This window comes from Melospiza melodia, chromosome 24 (assembly GCF_035770615.1).
Source record: "Melospiza melodia melodia isolate bMelMel2 chromosome 24, bMelMel2.pri, whole genome shotgun sequence".
NCBI lineage: Eukaryota > Metazoa > Chordata > Aves > Passeriformes > Passerellidae > Melospiza > Melospiza melodia.
Window position 1 is genome coordinate 9,699,626 of NC_086217.1, and position 20,340 is coordinate 9,719,965.

At 48.0% G+C, this 20,340-nt stretch overlaps 1 protein-coding gene across 1 annotated transcript; it reads right to left on the reverse strand.

Moving 5' to 3' along the window:
* Positions 1–6,041: 6,041 nt before the first annotated feature.
* On the reverse strand, positions 6,042–16,543 carry CACNG1 (calcium voltage-gated channel auxiliary subunit gamma 1). The gene is made up of 4 exons (XM_063175881.1): positions 16,124–16,543; positions 9,984–10,058; positions 7,753–7,890; positions 6,042–7,030 (listed from the first exon to the last, which is right to left on the reverse strand). The coding sequence occupies exons 1-4, from the start codon at positions 16,362–16,364 to the stop codon at positions 6,804–6,806; spliced, it is 681 nt and encodes a 226-aa protein (XP_063031951.1). The 5' UTR covers positions 16,365–16,543; the 3' UTR covers positions 6,042–6,803.
* Positions 16,544–20,340: the final 3,797 nt, after the last annotated feature.

Below are 20,340 nucleotides of genomic sequence, written 5' to 3' on the forward strand. Positions count from 1 at the left end.
TGGCTGCAGGAATGGGAAATTCACTGGCAGAGCTGAGGTGGGATCCAGTGGAGGGAGGAACAGGACTGGCAGAGCAGAGATGGATCCAAAGCACTTCACGTCCCCAAGTCAGCATTTTGGAATTTCAGGGGTTTCAAAGTCACTCAGTTCTATGGAGCAGCCTTTTGATTCTGTTCACCATTTAATATTGAATATTAAACTAATAAACATCACTTGTTAATTTACTGTTATCTGTCAATCAGTTAAGGGGGAGATGGTTGCATCTCACCACATTTTATTCTGTTTTACACTGGTATTTTATCTACACTGAAAATATAACAGATAAAATCCTATTTTCTCTCTGATTTAGAATTTCATTTCTTTGACTTTATGGAGACCCCAGCTGGTTTTGGTGCTAAATTTTTATGAGTGCTCTCACCCAGGAATTTGAGGATGATACGATAGAGATGATCTGACTTAACAGCTTTGGCATGAATCATTTGGATTTCTTAGAGTTAGTTTTTTTCCAAAAAGATTATATTTTTTTGAAATGTCTTGTCTGGCCATTGGATGTCACATATACAGCCCTGAGTGAGATCTTTGATTTTTGGAGCAAGTTATCCAATATTTATTGAAGTCATGTTTAGAAAACCCCAAAACTGTATTTTCAGCTCTCCTAGGGCTTCAGTCAAACTCCTATTAAAGTGAAATTAAGCCTTACAGATGGCTCCAGTGGGCAGTGCTCAGGCTGCACTGTAAATATGGACCTGTTACAATTACAGGGAAAATTCAAAATTGAATTTGTGTAAATTATCTTAATTTAGGGGAAATTATTGGAGGCTGAGGCATATGCACCTACTGGGTATTTGGCTCCTTGACTTTTTTTATGCTTCTGTTAGTGCCAAATCCCATGCTCCTTGCCCAGGAATAAACCCCCCATTGTTGTCTGTGGAAAATTTAAATGACAAATCTAAATTTACTAAGCTTGTATTTGATATCAAGAATAATTCCTGGTTTTATTTTCTATAATTCCAGTTTTTGATGAGAAAAACCTGAATGCCTTATGGGAGGTTGTCAGTGTAATAAGAACTAATGAAGAATGAAGGGAAAGATTTTAGAAAAATAAATTATTTTGATTTTAAGAAAAATATTTTTTTTTTTTTTACAATTCAGATCCCAGAGGGGGTCACAGGGACAATTCCCCTCCATCCGCCTTTGTGCTCATGTGGCAGCTTTGTGTTTCCACAAGGCAGCTCATAAATTGCTGTTTGGCATAAAGCTGGCTGCTTAGAACCAAGGCCTCAGCATCCATATTTTCTCCTGGAGGTTGTCATCTGATACAGTTTGTCCTGGATTTTTAATTGTGTGGGCTGTGGTGTTGCTGACCCTTTGCAGGATGTGAGTCCTGCCACTGACTGCGAACCCTGCCAGTGCCATTCCCTGTTTGATTAATTAATGTTTTGTTCCCAAATTTGTCAACTTCAGCTGGTTTTTTTGCAGAGATCGTGCTCCATAAGCAATTCTTTTGCTATGTTTGTAGCACCAAGAGCAGTGTTTGACCACTCCAGATTTTCTTTTTAGGCTGAGCTGAGGCATATCAGAACCTGCACATTTCCAGGGCAGTGATCCCACATGCTCTGCCCATATCATCCTTCAACTCATTTGTTTTGTTAGTTTTTAAGGGTTCTAGTTTTCCTAGAAAAACTGCAGACAATTAACTTGTCAAGACAGATGGTGATGATCTATGGTGCCTATAAAAATTTGCACATCATATTCCTTGACATGAAGGATGGGCTATTTCTGTTGGTGTAGCAATACTTGCGCCAGTCTCTGTGTCAGGGAGCAAGGGCTGAATCCTTCTAAATTTGTTTTTTCTTTCATTCAAGAGAAGTAAAAGGATTTGCAGCAGCAGCAGCAATGGAAATGTCAGTTCGGTGTGGGGGTTTTTTGGCAACTTTAGCTGAGAAATGTTGAGGAGTTTTTCCCTCATTAAGGATTAATAGATGCTTCTGACAAATTACAGAACGCTCAGTGATATGAATTATCCAAGACTGGTTAAAAGATGTTGTCAGTCCCTTTTCCAGAAGACTTGGCTTCCTGCTGGAGGGTAAATACCTCGACCAGACCAGCTGTAAAGCCACTGAGGTGCTCCCAGTGAGACTGGTGATACTGGGCATGAGGCTGAGCCACAGCCTGCGGTGCAGCCTTGCCAAACAGAATTGTGCTGCTGCTTCTGTTACGTAGAAAATAGTCCAGAAATCTGAGTTTATTCCCTTCTCTGCCTTCCTTTGAAGAAAGCAGCAGAGCAGCTCAGTGTCTGATGCAGAGTGGGCATGTGTGATGTCTGCATGCCTTGAATTTATGTTCAATAGCTTCAGTAGAGCCCGAGCATCGCTCAAGTGTCACAAAGCAACGACAATCTCATCCTCTACTTCAGTCAAAACAAAGTTGTGACGCTCTTTTCTTGTCCCTTGGTGACAATGGAAAGGGGAAATAATTGGAATGGATGCTTTTAGAGCAGGTCCCACTGCTGTGTGTGCTTTATGGTACAGAGCAGCCTGATGCTCCTGTAGTTAAGTCATAAAGTAATGCAGTGTTCCGAGGGGCACTGTCCCACTGTGGGCAGAGGAAGCTCGTTTTAAATTAAGTTTAGGCTGAGGTTGATTCTCTGACAGTTCCTGGCTGTGGTCAGGTTCCTGGCATGTGACTGCCCAGCTGCAGCTCTGGACAGAGCCCAGGGCCTCCCTGTGAACCCCCAGGGCTGGCAGTGCTGCAGGTTTCTGACACTCCTGTCTCAGGTGTGCTCCTCAAGAGCTGGCAGGCCCAGGTGAGAAAGTGTCCCTCTGCAGCAGGGCCAGGGGTCTCCTTGGAGGGAGGGAAATTCCCAGATCTTTGGGGCTTCCTGGAAATAATTTCTGAGTGAGGAGAAAAAGGTGATGGCCACAAGAAAGTCACAGAGTGGAAATGCCTCAGTGAAAAACCAAAGTAAATTCCTGTGCCTTTGCAAATAGTTTGATCAGGGTGATCAAACACCTGAGCATCCTGCATGTGCTGGCTCTCTCTAGGTGTGGACTAAAGGAGAAATAGAGGTGTGTGCCAGGATTTCTGGGTGAAATCCTCTCTCGTGCTCCCATCTGTGCTGCCTTGTGTGCTGAGCTTTTCTCCCCCACCCGCTGGTGCTGGGCTGTGCCTGCAGAACCTTGTTGCAGATGAAGGGTGTTCAAGAGCTCAGCTTGCTGCTAAACAGGCAGTTTTCTTCTTCGGGGTTGCTTGTCTGACACCTTTTCTGCACATTAAATTCACACAGCACAGCATTTAAAAACAAGGGAAGCAGATTCTCTCCACGCCTCACAGCAAATCTTACATAAACAAAAACCTTCACGTCTCCTGTTGTGATTTAACACTTGGGCTTTGGCAGACTGGAGCAGCCCAAACCTCAGCACTGTGGCTTGGGCAGTGCCCTGGGGCACCTCTTGGGGCTCTGAGGAGGGGACAGGCACTGGTCTTGGATTAGGGAATGGCAACTGCCCTGAAGGTGTCCCTGGCTCTGGTAGTGGCAGGGCCAACCCTCAGTATTTTGTGGTGGCTGGTGGTTGTTCCTTGTTCTGCAAATTGATTTGCCTGCCTCTTTCTCTGGTGCCTGTTTCCCACCTGGTTCTTTGGCTGTGTCCCAAACCCAGGAGTGCTCCTGTTGGATGTGTAGCAGCTGGGTTCCCATCCCTCTTTGGCTCTGGTAACTCCCTGCTGGTGAGGACATTTCCTTCACGTTTTCATGGTCCATCCCTGAGGTTCTGGTGGCTCTTCCCTGCTGTTTCTCAGCTGAGAGAATGAAAACTGAAACTGGTTACAGCTCCCCCTCCAACATTATATTCCTTTTCCTTTATGAAGGCCAATTACTTTTATTAACTCTCTTAAAACACATTATCAGCTCTGGCAGAACAAACCTGCTGCAGGAGCAGAGCCCTTCCCACCGTGAATACCAATGACTGATTTAATGGATGGGTCCCTCTTCAGCAGTTCTTAATATCTGGAAGAAGAAAATGAAGTTATCCATGTGCTTCTCAGTCTAGCAGGGACCATAGAGAGCAGGGAATGATCACAAAGCCTCAGCCTGGAGCAGAAAGAGAATAAAACTCAGTGAGTCTTAAGGGCTTTAGGAGGCATCTGGCTGAGCTGCCTGAGCTCTGGCTGTGGGTGTAGGATCTCGATGCCATGAGCTGTGTGTTTTCTCTGCCCCGTGAGTAAAGTGATCCCAGGGAGGCTGTAAAACCTTGGATCCAGGCCAAAGCCCAGCACTTACCAGGAATCTTTCCACTGCCCTCCCTGGGGCTTGGATGAGGCAGATCAGGAGATGGGTGAGACCTTCCAGAGTGTGTTTATGTGAAATGTGCATGTCTTGCTCTTGAATATCAGGAAGGGGACTGAGTGGCACCTTGGCTGGGTAAAAGTTGGCACATCAGGATGAGAACCCACCTAGGAATTGCTGTCTCCAAGCAGAGGTATTGAAGGACAGGGATGGCACTTCAGAAAAGGTGTGGGTGACTGAAGGGCTTCCCCAGGACACAGCACCTGCCACTGCTGTGTGGGGTGATAACTCAGACCCTGTCCCCAAACCTTGCTTATCTCAACCCATGGCATGGCTGAGGTGATGATGAGGATGATGATGATGATGATGGCTGAGCTGGGAATGCTGTTGTTCCTGCCAGCTGCTCTGCTTGGATTAATCTTTGCTGTGTGATTTGGATGTCCCAAGCCAAGGTCAGCCACCCTGGTGGTCACACTGACCACTTTCCTTTCTGTTGTTGCATGTAAAGGTTCTCCCTAGGAACTAGCCTCTGTTTTCTTGAACAATGAAAATGCAAATTCAGGATGTCAGCTCTGTACCCAAAAATAAGATTTCAAAACCATTTAGCATTTCAGAGTGGTTCTGTGACAACATGAAGACTTGCAGTTGTCTCTCATGATGAGAGACAGGCAGAGCTCCTCAGTTCACACTCAGATCTGAGCACCAGTGAGTGCTTCATCCCAAAACTTTATAATATATGTGTTATTTGTACTGCTTTTCAACTTCAAAGAGCTTGGAAAACATTAATGCAATTTCACAAAAGGCTTCTGTTCTTGCTGCCACTCTGCTGATGGGGAAAATGGAGATGAGCCTGAGTCTGGCTGGGGCTGCTGGGGCTGAGCCCACCCCAATGGTGGGGCCCAGGGCAGCCCCTCCAGCCAGCATAGAACTGCTGGGGAATTTCTCCACATGCCGAACATGCCATGATTTCAGACCTCTTCATATTGACCAGAGATTTTTCTGTTAGGAATTCTGGTTTTCTTTAGGATTGTGAACAGCTAAACACAGAGCACTTCAGTTCCCCTTTGTCCTTGATTTTTAAATTACCGGGTAAAAAGAGCACACTGTAAGCCACATATGTTTTACTGCTTGGGGGGAAAATGCTGAGCAGATTCTGAAAATTGAACTGTAAAAAAAAAAAAAAAGAAAAAAAGAAGATACACCCCACCTTTTGGTGCTGGGGTACCATGAGGGAGAAGAGGGCTTGGCTGGAGGGGCTGGGTGAGCGTGTGGGGCTGGGGGACCCCCAGTGCTAGAGGGGCTGGGTGAGCGTGTGGGGCTGGGGGACCCCCAGTGCTGCTGATGGTTGGACTGGGGGACCCCCAGCCCCCAGAGCGCCTCAGGCAGCTGTGGCAGAGCCCTGCAGGCTCTCAGCAGCAAAGCAGCGCCCGCAGCATCCCCTGCCCTGCCCGGCTCTGATCCTGCAGCAGCAGCAGCAGCAGCTCCCGAGGCACCGGCGGGGCCCTCCCAGCGCTGCCGCTCCTCCAGGCAGGATCCTCTCCCTCCCAGCAGCTGCTCTGGAGGATTTTTCCTGAGATGGAGCTGTGTGTACACTCACATGTGCGCCGAGCAGAGCAGGGTGTTTTTACAAAGCTCATTCACGGGGAAGGAACGCGAGCTCCGTGCAGCAACCAGCACCCAGCACAGCACCCAGACCTGGCAGAGTCTGATGGGCCAAGTGATTCATCCATCAAAATAATTTCCCAGAAAATCATGCTACCAGAAGATTATGCTTTTTATTAAAGGAAAATATCACTCTTCATGTTCAGTACTTCTTGGCTTTGCCACTGAAGTTTAAGCAGAACACAAGACTCTGTTTTGTGGGTTTTACAGTTGATTTACAAGAATGGAACTGCAGGGTGTAAATTTGGTGGGGAGATTTTTATCCCAATGCTATGCAAAGTTCTGTTTTGTTTTTTATCAAATGTTAACGTTTTAATAGAAAGCATAAGGATCTCCCGCTTACCCTGGGGGAACAAGCTAACCCTTCTGAGGGAAGGAGTGTGGCATAAATGGGGACATTGACTCCCCACAGTGTCTCTCTCTGACCAAGTAAGGTATAAAAACCTCATATCCCTCATGGATCTATGCCCAACTACACCAAACATCTTCTCCATAACAAAGCTGTCTCCTCTGTGGCCCAAGCTGTCTCAGACACACATTTCCCCTCAACTGCATCAGCACAGCACAGCCCCAAATTGGCACAGAGCAGTGCCATTCTCACACACCCATGATGGTGTTAAGTGGTCTGCTTTCTTAAAAAAAGAAAAAGAAAAAACAGAATCAAAAAAGAGAGAAAAAAGAAAGAAAAAAAAAGAGAGGAAAAGAAAAAAAAAGCAACAATTGCAATCGAACATGCCTGGGTTCAGTAATGACTCACTTGGTGGAGAGCACATTGTGTAGTGAGACCCAGGCATTTTAAAAAATACAAATATTTTCAGAACACTTTCTGGATATTTTTTCATGGGTGCAGGGACCGTCAGTGCTCGGGTTCTGCGTCCATGCAGGTCTCCCAGGGGTTCTGGGGGAAGCGGGGCAGCGCGATGAGGAGGAGCGCGATGCCGCAGACGAAGAGCAGCACGAAGGCGGAGCAGGCACAGGCGAAGGACCAGGAGTAGCTGTACTTGATCCAGGCTGTCTCCTTGCTGTCAATCATCCTCTTCACGGATTGTCTCATGACTTCTACAGAGATGATGATGCAGAGACCTGAAGGAAGAGAGGAGCAGTGGGTTGAATAACCAGCTGTCAATTTTTCATCCTTAATTAACCGCCTCATCTGTTGTTTTGCATACAGGAACTGCAGTGAGATTCACAGGTGAGTCACTGACTTCAGTGTTTGAAGGAACCAGTGCTCAGAGCTGCCAGGAGCTCTGCCATACCTGAGGTCAGCCACTGACTTGTTGAGTGTGATCTTTTAGGCAGGCTTGGATGGGAAATTCAAAGTGGGGGAGGAATAATTGCATTCCCTGGGGAGCTTTTTCAGAGGTTGAGGAAGATTTTAGATTGAGGTGACAATTTGCACCTCAGTCTTTCACTCATTGTGGCATGTCAGAGTATTCCTGGCTCATGTACAAGTGCAGTCTTCGTGTGCTTGGGAGACAATTGTGTATTTTGGGCCTGGATCAGCTGTTTTGTTGGTTTGAATTTTAATAAATGAGATAAAATATTGTGTGTCCCTGGTTCAGACTGGGACAGACAGTGAATATACTTGAAGGGAGTGAATATACTTTTAAAGGGGGTTGGAGAAAACACAGAGCAGCTGCTGAACAGGACATTCTCACACCACACAGGGACCTGTAGGCTGTGGCCAGGAAGAAAATGCCTTCAGGGCATTTTTAGAAGTGTCTCTGTCCCCTCAGGATCTATCTTAAATTTCTCTGTGTTGTCCTATGAACCAAGCCCAGAAATGTGAGCAGCTCTCCCCATACCTGCAAAGGTGTAGAACATGGATGCTGGCTTCAGCAGATAATCCCTCTTCTTCCTGAAGGACAGGAGCACACAGATCGTCCCCATGATGGCAAAGCCAACGCTGAAGATGGCAATGGCTGCAGCTGAGATGCTGTATTCTGCCAAAGGGAAAAGAACACCAAAAATGACATAGTGCACATTTTGAGCCTGCTGCCATCAGCTGTGGGGATGTTACAGTAGCTCACTCTGAGAAATCCTGGCTTTGGTGAATTGTTTTCTTCAAGTGATAATGGGGACAAGTATTGGCCATGTATCTTTGTGAAAAAAGCAGAGTATAAAAGAAAAAAACAGGTATAAAAGCAGAGCAGGAAGGGGAAAGCACTTTCTGAACACCCCCTGAGAGCCCAGGGCACCTTTGCTCACCTGTATGGGGCTGCTGGAGCAGCTTTGGCTCTGCTGTGGAAATGTTCTTGTCAAAGCCTTGCTGAGCTCCATGCTCTGGTTCCCTCCCATCACCCCACACCCTGCTCCCAGAGTAAATAGACTAGCTCAATAGCTAGAATAGCTCTTTCTGCTTTTATTCTGTGCTTTCTGCAGAGCCCTGGCCCTGCACTGTGCTGGTGCTGTCCCAATATCCCATGGGCTCAGCACCTGGGTGGGCACAGCAGGCCAGGGTGAAGTGTTTGCACAGCTCATTTTTATTCCTTTGCCTTTACAACAGAGATTTCCAGCTCTGTACAAACCCAGCTTCTTCAGGACATGGGATTCAACCCTCCCCAAAAGTCCTTACAAAAGGTTTTTGTAAGCCATGTGCTGGACACTTCCCCCAGCCCAGCACTGCTCAGTGCCTGGGTGGAGGGGGGGAGCTGCTAATTGAGTAATTCAAACCTTCATTTGCATATTGAGTTCGTTTTCAGATTAGTTTAATGTTTAACACATGTAGCCATGCATGAACATCACACTGCCTGATGATATTTGCCTTTCAAGCCATTTAAATAAAATATCTCCCAGGCAAAATCATGAAGAATTTTTTTTGCCTGTTACTAATTAGCTCCCATCCAAATGAGCTATTTCTGCAAAGGGGAACAGCAGATTACTCTTTGTTCTCACTGCTTTTCATATCACTGTTTTATTATCGTTTTCTAAATGTTTCGCTTTTCTCTGTGCTGGAACTGCCTGAAAGTGTTCGTTTCATTGTAAAATCTTTTGCTGGGCTTAAGATTTTCTTTTTTGCCCCAAAGAAAAGAAGTTCTTCCTGACATTTTTTTTCCCTGAAGAAGAAATTATTCCTGATTTTTTTCTGCATTGCCTTGAAGGCATTGGGTGCATTTTGAAGATCAGGTGGCTGGATCAGATAGCAGATAACTGAGCAAAAGCAGGTGACTCAGATATATACTTTTCTATCTAGTTAAAATTCCTGTCTTTCCTGTCTTAGGAAGCTACTTTTTTAGGGAACCTATCTTCAGGGTTTTCCACCATTACAATTTCCACTAGAAGCAAAGCAAATTAATACATGCAATGTATCCAATGGCTCCCATTTCCCACAGTAAATATGTTGTGTTGCAAACTGTGAGGGAGTTTGTCCCCAAAGACAGGATGAGGAAGAGAGAGGAGCATGTTAGGAGAGCCCTCAAAATATTTGGACTTATTAAATATGTGAAATTTGTCCATGGAAGACAATTTTGCTGTAAACACTGTCAGTTCATGTCTTTGCAGGATCCCTGTTCCTTCCATTCATCAATTGCTCTATTTTTTACATGACTTTCATATAAAATCAATATGAACCATAAAATTCCTAATGGTCCTCAGAGAGCCTCTGCACTTCTTTTCAGGGTCAAGACTCTGCTTGGGGTATGATTTATTCATTTAGGTTTTATTAATATCTTCCCCTTCAATGGCAAAGGCTGAGTGTCACGGATAGTGCCAATGCTGTAAAGTCATTTTTATCCTGGAAGCACTTTTTGCAGTTTTCCTGGCTATTGACATTGTTATATATTTGTGGGACAACTTATGTAAAATCATGTTTATGGGTGTGATCATATATAAAAATAATTGTCCCCAGGAAGCTGGGGTTTGACCTTGTCCAGGGCATTTTCCACATTTTTCTCAGCTGATGGTGCCTGTTAGAAATTCTGCTGCTTTCAGCAGAACCAGGGCAGAACCCTCATTTTGGGGACCCCTTTCCATTAGGTCTTGTGTGCCCATCACTTCTTACAACATTAGGAAAATATTCTTTTGGAATCATTCCTACCTTTCTGAGTGGTTACTTCAAATATCTCTGAGGTCTCTCCTGGAGTGAAGTGCTTGAAGTAGGAGCAGTTGTGGTCTAAAAGAGAAAAGAAAATTCAATTTTGTGCTCTTGGAAACCTGTGATAAAATGTAGTAAGACTGAATTAGCTTTTTATTGATGTACCAAGCTTGCAGTGGTTTGGAGGCTCCCTACCCTTGGTGATGCTGAAGAACTGGGGTTGGATCTGATTTCCCTGGGAGCAGATGAGGACACCAGACTCCAGCACGGACAAGGCTGAAACTCCTCTGATACCTTTTGTATCCCTGTCAGAGCTGATTGCTCTCCTGCTTAAAATGTGAATTACAGATGATTTTTCTCATTGTGTCTTTGGCCATCACACGTTTCTGCCTCTCAGAGCTGCAGCATTTCCTGGGGCTGGGATCTGCTGTGCCCACAGCTGAGCTGGCAGCTGCCTTCCCTCCCCAACCCACTCCATGGTGACCTTGGGGTGCAGGCAGGGAGGATGGAGGGTCCTCACCCACCTTTCCCTTCTGCTCTTCCCTCCTGCAGCTCACAGAGCCCTGTGTGCCATTGGGGGGAATTTGCTGATCTGGGGGTCCCAGAGATGAGACTGCTGCAATGCAGCACAGCACATGGTGTTTGACTAAAATAGAGATGCTAAGAGCTTTTTTTTTTTTTTTTTTTTGTGGCTGTCAGTAAAAAAAGAACAAAGCAAAAAAGACCAAAGCTTTTTGAAGCCCAAGCAGTTGCCCAGGGAAGGGAAGGCTGTGTGAGCCAAGGGCAAAGAGGCTGTCATGGCAGGCATTATCCAAGTTTGATCCCATCAGAGCAGCATTATCCAAGTTTGATCCCATCAGAGCAGCCTGTTAAGTTAATTTGATAGGGCAGCAGAGTTAGATGGAGGGAGCTTTATGAAGTTCCTGTGTCTGGACTTCACATGAGCACAGTGCCAGGTTTGAGGTGTTTGTAGGGGGGTCAGGAAGCAAGCAGGGATCAGGATTGTGGGGCAGGGGGTGTGGGGATGCTATTTCTGCCATACTCATCATCCCACTAAGAAATTTTATTAGCTGTGACACTGAAAGGAAACTTGATGGAGGACACCCATCATTAGCAAGTGGCATTTCTATTCCTATGGAGAATCCTCTGATTCTCTATATTCTCCAAGACCACTTGAATAAACATGTAAGTTTTTCTGTGCAAATAGGAAAATGCTTTCATGGTGTTTTGTGTGATTTGAACTGCAGTATATGCTGGGATTAGCCTCCACCTCATGCTCTGTACCACATTTGTACCAGCTTGCTTCTCTTTTTTAGCTTTAGTACATTAGGGAAGGTGTTAGCTCTCTCCATGGCCAGGATCCTTGTTGCTCCTCAGCCGGTGAGGGTCAGTGAGGGCAGCAATGGCACTGGGGCCTCAGCGGGATGGGGAGGCTCTGCTGGGGAGGAGCTGCTGACTCGGGCCTTGGCAGCACCAGGGTGAGGGTGGAGGGTGTTCTGCTATTTATAACTGATTTAATTGAGGCTTTGCAGGGGTGTGGAGCAGTTGCTGGCCAGGAATTTGGCTGGACGGGTGGCACTGGAGGGGACGTGCTGAGTGGCGCCAGCCCCGACTGCGCTGTGTCCTGCTGGGCCGGGCTGGGCTGGGCTGGGCTGGGCTGACCTGGGCTGGGCTGGTTTGGTTTGGTTTGGTTTGGTTTGGTTTGGTTTGGTTTGGTTTGGTTTGGTTTGGTTTGGTTTGGTTTGGTTTGGTTTGGTTTGGTTTGGTTTGGGCCGGGCCGGGCTGGGCCGGGCCGGGCCAGGCCGAGCTGAGCTAAACTAAGCTAAGCTAGGCTGGGCTGGGCTGGGCTGGGCTGGGCCGGGCTGGGCCGGGCTGGGCTGAGGGGACACACCCAGCACCTGCCCAGCGCCCCTGCAGCACCCAGGGGCTCCCAGTGGCCCAGGCTGCCTGAAACTCAAAAATAGGGCCCCTTTCCTGAGGGGCTTCCCTTCTGTTAAATAACAAATTTAGCACCAGCTTCCAGAAGGTTCTGGGGGGAAGCCTGAGAGAAGCTGTGGCACTGTCCCCACCCAGGCCGGGACAGGCACAGGGTGAAGCCTGAGCCAGGCTGGGTGCAGGACATGCAGGGACTGCTGAGGGTTTCTGCCTGGGAGCATTTCAGTGCCTCCTTACAGCACTAATTTCTCTGGCAGAAGGTCCCTGTGCTCTACCTATTGGTTCTTGTGGGTTTTTCTGTCATGTAAATGGTGGCTGCTGGAGTTAGTGACTCAGAGAGGATTTATTTTCCCTCTCCCAGGAGATGGGTAATTGCAAAGCAGCGTTTTTGGGCCTGTTAGGGGAAGATTCCTTGGAGACACTCTTATCTACTTAAGTTTATAAGCTGACTTTTATTTCATCTGCAGATTCTCCTTGCTGGAGACAAGGTTAATGTTTAGCTCTGGAATCTCCTGACCTGTTCTTTATTATCCTTGCAAATGACTGGAAGAAATACATTTGAACTCAGCCCTCTGTGACTCTAATTGTGAATTTTGAGCCTCAAAGCAGTGGTTGTGTACCTCCACCAGCAACTCAGTGGTGTCAGAGGCTGAGCACTGTGTCTGGGACACTTTATTTTGGGATTGCTTGGTTTAGCTTTTCATTAATTCTCTAAAAAGCCTGAACTCAAAGGAGCCCTCAGGAGTGCAGTGCAAAGGTGGAGCCATCCAGACTTGGTGTGGTGTGAGCACAGCACAGCTCTGTGTCCACTGCAGGGGAGCCAAACCAGCCCAGCCCACCCTCCATCCCCATAAACCTTTCAGAGGTGGATTTGTCTGCAGGAGATGGAGCTGCCTCTGTCCTTTATGGCCCTTAGCAAAGCTCTGCCAGTGTATGATAAAAGGGCCATCACACAAGTGGGTTGGTGGTTTTGGAAGATACACTTGTTGTGAGAAAATAGAGCTAGATCTGTTTTGGTGAAACGCTGAATTGGTTTCAGTTTGAAGGTCCTCCCATGCTCTCTCTGTTGAGCTGGGGATATCTGTTCCAACAAGTCTGGTATTCAGCAGAGCTGGGGCACCATGAATAAGAGAAAAGCCCATTTATGCCACAGCACATTTACGTATCAGACAGGATTTCCACTGGGGTTGATGATGGATGGACACTGTGTGGCAATCTTCCTTTCTCCCCACCCCAATTCCATCATCTCTGCCACGAGGCCACCCCAGGGTGCTGATGGGGACAGTCCAGGGCTCTGTGGTCACACAAACTTCAGGGTTGTAGTTTGGTTTATCACAGAGTGTCCTCAGCCCTCACAGCCTTCCTGCTCCCCGCCCCTCAGATCCATCAGTCCTGGATGAAGCCATGGGATGCAGGAGAAGTGCAATCCCACGGAACTCTGGTTGAACCTTGGGGAGCTGCAACTTGGAGACTTTGTGAGGGGAAGAAAGGCTGGAAAGACCATGAGATGTTCAGGCCATGCAGAGTTTTGGGTGGCAGCTGTCCCCTGCAAGCACTGGAGTGACGGGCTGGGAAATGGCTGGAGCCCGCCTTGCTCTGGAACCTGAGATGGACAGAGCATGAGGAGTTTGTGGCAGGGTGGATGCTTGGAAAATCCTGGGTTTTAGTGTGAGGTTTCCACTTGTGCTGAGTTTGGGAGAGTTGTGCTGAGTTTGGCAGGCCCTCAGAGGCTGTGTTAAGGCGAGGGCTGAGCCATGGAGGGGCCAGGCCTTGGGCTCTGACCTGGCCAACAAGGTCTTTGACACTTTGACACACACAGAGCTTTGGAGATGGTCTCTCCAAGCAGTTTCATTTCACACCTGTCTTGCAGGGTGAGTCTCCTGTAGCAGGGAACAGAGCCCTGCTGACAGCCCATTTGCTCCAGCACTTCTCTCCAGCTGCCTGTGCTCAGGTTCCTGCATTCACAAGGACCTGTTTAAGCTGTTGAACTCCCCTGCTGCTGCCCAGATCACAGGAGCCACTTTTCAGCACAGCACCAGCACCAGAGTTACGGGCAGTGACACTGAACTGCATTTACAGCTGGCAGTAAAATGCCCCAGTGCCCACCGACCACAGTTAAAAATGTCTCAGTATTAATCTGAATTTGCCTGGTTTTAACAACCATCTCCCTGATCTTTTTATTTGTTACAGCAGCATGCTGAACCCTTTTCAATTTGTCAACACCCTCGGATGGGTGCTGTAAAATTTTAAACCTCTGCCTAAATCACAGCCCTGCTTTGTGGACTGCGAGCCAAGTCATCCTCCCCACTCTGCGCTGTGCTGAGCTCAAAACCCAATAAATAACGTTAATCATGCCATCCATTTCCTCCACAGGGAGCGACTGGTAAATGGTTATTAATTCAGTGATAAATTCTGATGCCTCTTTCCCAGTCCTGGCAGTAATGTCTGGTTATATCTCATGATTTTCAGGAAAAGCAGCGCCTGCATCTGCTCTTTTACTGCGCGTTTGTTCATTCACATTTTCTTGGCTGCTGCAGGTTTCACAACCCTGGTGTTTCCCTGCCGACATCCCTTCCCAGAAGTGTGAAATCAATCGAGCAGGAGCCGTGCGGCCGCAGCCTCACTCAGCAGCCCCAGCCCCGGGGCTCCTCTCCCCTCCCTGGCTCTGATCCTCTCCCGGCTCAAACAGGGATGAAGGTATTTATGTTATAAATGAGGTGCGAATTTCACCCTCTGGAACGTGATTACGACGCAGGCTGTCATCCCAATTCCCAAATATCTTTTAAAAAGTGGATGAAGCAGCTCTGGTGTGGGGGCTAGCCCAGCCCCTCCATAATTCCCAGCTCCCCTGTGCCTGGCGGAATGCGGCGCTGGGATGTGATTCAACGTCTGTGCGAGCACATGCTGATGTCTGTCAAAGATAGCGGCTGCTTTCCTGTGCCCTGCCTGCGAATCTGCTTTGTGCAGACAGCTGGATATTTATGAGTTTTATATTTACCCCACGGTCGTGCAGTTTTGCTGTTTATCCACCAATTTCCATTGTTTTTCCTTTAGTGGGAGTTCTCAGTGCGTGGGGGAAGGCGTGCAGCGAGGAATACGTCTCTAGGCACGTAAGTACCTTCCTGAGAGACATTAAGCATATGGATGACACACTCCCAAGTTTGGTTAGAGGCAGATCCACATGCTGAGGCTCGGCTCTTCTCTTCACAACATGTAATTTGGCCAAAGAGATAAAGAATTGCAGTAATACAGGCAATATACAGTCAGCCCAAGCAGGAAGATTTTTCACAGGAAATTTCCAAATATGTGTTAACATATATTTCATTTCAAGCAGTGAGTCTAACACGAAGGCAATCCTGTTATTTCTGTTCTGGAAAGCATCCAGTACCCTATAAGCCTTCTAAAAAAGCAGCGTGGCTCAGTCACAGAGGGAGTGTATTAGTGCAAGCGGCGCGGATGTTGCTGACTTGGCAATCAGCAAAAACATAATGAGATCCTTTAACCAGGGAATGGAGCAGCCTTCCCGGAAAGCTGCCGTGCCCACTGCCCTCCCCATCCACTGAGCTGCAGGTGGAGACGTGTGTGGGAGCTGGTGCCTCTGGTGGGAGGTGAGGAGGCTCCCTAAGTCCTTGAGAAATTGATTCAAACTCCATTTATGACTCTTTTTTTCTGGAAGTTGACAAACCATCCTGCAGGTCCCTCTCCCTCCCTGCCTTGTGGAATGGCTGTTATTGAACAGCTCAGACATAATCCACCATGGATGGCTGCTCCTCTGGGATTATATGGATCTGGAAATCCCAAAGATCCAGCTGGGTTTGGTGGACCCGTAAATCCTCACTCTTGGCTGCTGCTGTCAACATGCCTGGAGGACCCTTGGCTGGGGTTCAGCAAGATTCCCTCCATCCCAATCTCCCTTTGTGATTCCCACTGTGCCCAATCCTCCTCCCCTTCTCCCCACCACTGTCGCTGCTGCACGGGAGACACAAATATGGTCACAATCAGACCAAGGCAACACAGCAAAGCAACCCCAGCAGGAGCAGGCAACTCATGGAGGTGTGTTTGCACACCACCATGAAAACGACCCCATGCACCCCATCCCAAACTCCGTGCCCATTTTCCTTCTGCCACGGGGGACACGGAGCCTTTTTCCTTTGCTGTGTCCTCCAACCTCCCAGGCAAAGCCTGCTGTGATCCTGGCGCTCACGTACCTCCTGGCAGGCTGATGGGCCCGCAGCTCTTCTCTTTGGGACTTGGCTCCTGCATGAAAATCCGCTTGGTGCAGAGTCTCCAGAGCCCGAAATGCGCCGCCTCGCAGCTGGTGGTGTTTTCCTCCAGGCTGGGGCTGAGCACGGCCCAGTGGTCGGTGACCACGGCGGCGAAGAGCAGCGAGATGCCCACCAGGATCACGGAGAACGTCAGCCGCACCTTCAGGGGTTTGCTCTCGTCCATCTCGCTGGGCACCGGCGCTCCCGGCCGAGCGCGGCGGGGGATTCGCCAGGGCTCCCGAAATCCTGGCGCATCTGAGAGCCTGCAAATGTCAGCCCCGGGCCTCAGGCAGCTGCTGGGCTGTGTCAGGAGGCTCCCCGTGCACAGCTCAGCTTTCGGCCCCGTCCCACCCGGGTTGTTTTGGATTCCCACGCCCGGCCGGGCGGGCGCTGCGGCCGCCGCGCAGGGGCTGAGATCTCTTCACTTGCTGCATGCCCAGAAATAGGCATTAATAGGATGATTAACTTTTCAGCGAGGTTATAAAAACAGCTGTGTTTATAATAGTGCTGGGCCTGAGTGCAGACTGATCCTCTGATCCTAAACAGCATAATAGCCCTGGAGCTGTCACCCCACGCCTGCAGCTCACAGGAGCTCAGACATGGACCTGCCTGCAGGTCCACCAGAACTGTGAGAGCCCAGAACTGTGCCAGAGAGTGATAAAATAAGCCAACTAGTCTATTTTATTATTTATTTTTAATATAGTTATTTTTATTCTACGCTTTTATTACAATAATTTTTAATTAACCTGAATTGTTATGAGTTGGTGGGTGTTTTTTTGTGGGTTCCATTTTTTGTTGTTGTTGTCATTTTGCTTTTTTTGTTGTAAGGTTTTTTGTGTCTTTTTTTGTTCTTTTTCTAATGCAATATCTCTCAAATACTCATTTGCTTTCCTATCAACCAGGTTCCTTGATACCTGCAGTAACTCCAGCAGCCACCCAGCACATCCATTCCTTTCTCCAGCAGTGACTTCACTTGCCTTGACCCCAGATTGCTGGAGCTGGGCCAGCCTCTCTCCTTCCCTTTGATATTTCAGCTGATTGTAAAGCCAATTTGATGGTAATGTCAATGCAGAGGCCACTGTGGAGGTGACATTACAATTGTGATGTCAAACTGAGGAGGGTGACAGTACCTGAATGTTAAAAGAATGGTTAAAAAAATGCCAGTGGATAGCTGCAAATATCATTGTGTCAAGATAATGTCAGAGCTACTCCAGTCCTGCTTTATTAACACCCCAGTTTGATGTCAAAATAAAGGTGCAGAGGTGTCAGCTCAGGTTGATGAGGACAGTGTGGAGCAACAAATTAATGTGTAGGGAGAGCATGGGAAAGGGAGACAAAATAAAGTGTAAGTTAAAAAATATTGGTCCAAAAGAAGTAATTGAAGTATGACTTGGGCTAACATTACTCTGCTTGATGTGTGGCAGGGATGGCTGAGACACCCCTGTGGGCAGAGGGACATGTGGGCACCCAGGATGGCATCTGGAGCCACATTCTTGCTGGGATGTGGGAATTGTGGGGAGGAGTGAAGGTACCTGGGGTAAAATTGGAGGGGAAGGGGACCAGGGAGGGCAGTGGGGACATGGAGCAAGGCAGGGACCAGGGACCACAGGCACATCCGTGCTGGGGCTGGCAGAGATATTACAGGCTTCCATTTAAGCCAGAACCAAGAGTGAAAGCAGAAAGACCCAAAGGGAGCAGTCTTTAAGCCAGAAAAGAAAAGCATTAAAGATGTAATGCCTTTTCCTTTGAAGTAGACTCTTGTTAAATTTCACTAGACATCGGTTGATCTCAGGAGCTGCATCTCAGCTTCAATTCATTGATGCTACAAACTCCACAGGTGGAGCAGAGGGAAGTGAATATGTTTGCAAATGTGGGCACAAAGTGAGGCTCTGGTTGCTGAGACATCAAGTGCTAATGATCCTGCTTTAGACTAATTACAACCTACAAGGACTGCAGGGGTGGGAACTCATTAATTTTGTTCACCGGTGTTGGTCTTTGTGCCTCTTCCAGTGTTGGCAAGAATCACACTTTCTGTTCTCATTTAGATCCTTCATTCTGGAGAAGTTCTATGGGTTTGGTTTGGCTTTGAGTTTCCTAATTTCCAGGAAACAACTGGAGTGAAATCAGAAGTGAATAATTGATCCTTGCCTGCTGCTGAGTGGAGCTGGAGTGTGAACAGGCTCCAGTGAGCCCCAGCATGGGCAGCAGTGGCTTCCCAAGCTCACATTGCTGCAGCTGAGGTGAAACACTCCCCCCAGCCCCCAAAAATGACCTAGACCTGCCAGTCCATGGGGAAAAAAATGGGTTTTGTGGGCATTTGGCAAATGTAGAAACAAACCAGATTTTTGGAGGAGCACAGGACTAAAGCAAACCCTGGAAGTTTTCTGCACATCCAGAAGACCAGGATACCTAATCCCCTGGGAATGGTTCCTGCAGCCTCCCTGTGTCAGCTGGTAAATATTCACATTTAAAAATCAATATCACATGAAATATAAACAGATTATTAATGAAGACCTGTTGGAAAGCAGAGAGGGCTCCAATTAATTGCACTTTAGGAGCAGCAAGTGAGGGACACAATTCTGTTTCTGTTCTGGAGAAAATGCCAGAGGAGGCATCTGAAGCCCAGCTACTGTGTTGGTTTTTTCCCTGGCGGAGGTGGTGACTTGGCTCTGCTCCCCTGCACTTGCACTCTTCTGTATTTCTTTCAGAGCAGCCTCAGCATTTACCACAATCAGATTAACCTCACTCTGTGGCTCCCTGCTTGCAGAACATTGCTCTGCAAAAACCCATCCCAGTCAGAGTAACCCAGAGAGGGGGAGGCAGCACCTGCTCTGCTCTCGGCTCAGATGGGAGTTCAGCAAAGACCTTTCTTCAAGCAGGGTCTCCTCAGTGCTATTTGGGCTCCCCAGCCTGCATTGCCCCAGTGTGCTGAGAGCACTGGGATTGGGGAGGGGGCTGCACACCCAAAACCTGGGAATGCCACTAAAGGCACCCTCTGAAAGCTCCCTGATTCTGGGGGGCAGTCATGGAACACAAGAGCTGAATGTGTGAGTTTTGGCTGGCTGCTTTATTTTTCAGTAGAATCCCACCCTGCTGTGTGTAGCTGGCCATCCCTGCTGCCCCTGGGAGTGACCCAGAGCTCCCAAAATACCGCAGGCAGAGCTGGGGAAAGCGATCCTGGCCCTGTGAAAGCTGAGCTGGGCTGCAGACAGATGCACAGCCTCTCCTTTCCCTTTGGAAACGGGCACTGCCCCTGTCTGTTGGTTCTCTCATTCCAAGGAAATGCCACATCCTCTTTTTCCCCCTTCCCAAAGCCTGTCTGTGCTTCCCCTCTTCTCAAACATCACTTCTCCCAACACCCCTGCTCACAGAGGGGCAGCCACAGCTCTTGGGGTCACCATTTACCCACAGACTTGCTCATAAATGTGGGCAAGACCTTTCTTTATTTCAAAAGGAAGCATCTTTGGGCCTGAGCTTTAAATGAATTCACTACCTCGTGTCAGAGGCGTGTGAGAAGATGAATCCTGCGGCTCCCTGCAGACGCGCCAGTTCATGGTGAGCCTGGGAGAGGTGGGCAGAGAAGGCAGCCAGAACTCATCCTTGAGACAGTCTGGAGGCTGAGGAGCTGCGAGGTGAAGCTGAAAGAAGTGTTTGAAGAAGGAATCCTGCCTGTGATGCGGGGATGGCTGGGGCTGGCTGGGTGGGGAGAGGCTGCTCTGCTGCTGACCCATGTTTGGCATGTGGGGCCAGGCTTCCTTCAGGCAATACGGGAGAGATCAGGGAGAGGAGGAGGCTCCAGGTGAGCTCATAAGAAAGCTCAAAAGCTGGAGGAAAGCTCAGGCTCAGGGAGCTGCTTCAGAACACTCTGGGTTGTTTTCCTCAAGGGTGGTTTGCAGTGGCCTCTGGTCACCACACCAGGAACAAACTGGGCACTGAGACCACAGTGGGTCTCGTATGGGACAGGTTTAAGCTGGAAATGAGAAGGTTTTTCTTAATTTCCAACCAAATAACTGAAAATATCGTGAAGATAGCTTATCTTGGAGATTTTGTGGTCTCTGGGACCACAAGAATAATTTTATCTCCTCTGAAATACTGGTGCCCAGTAACATGGCCAGCTGCAATTAAACAGTGAAAAATGTGAAAAAATAACCTGAAATCTC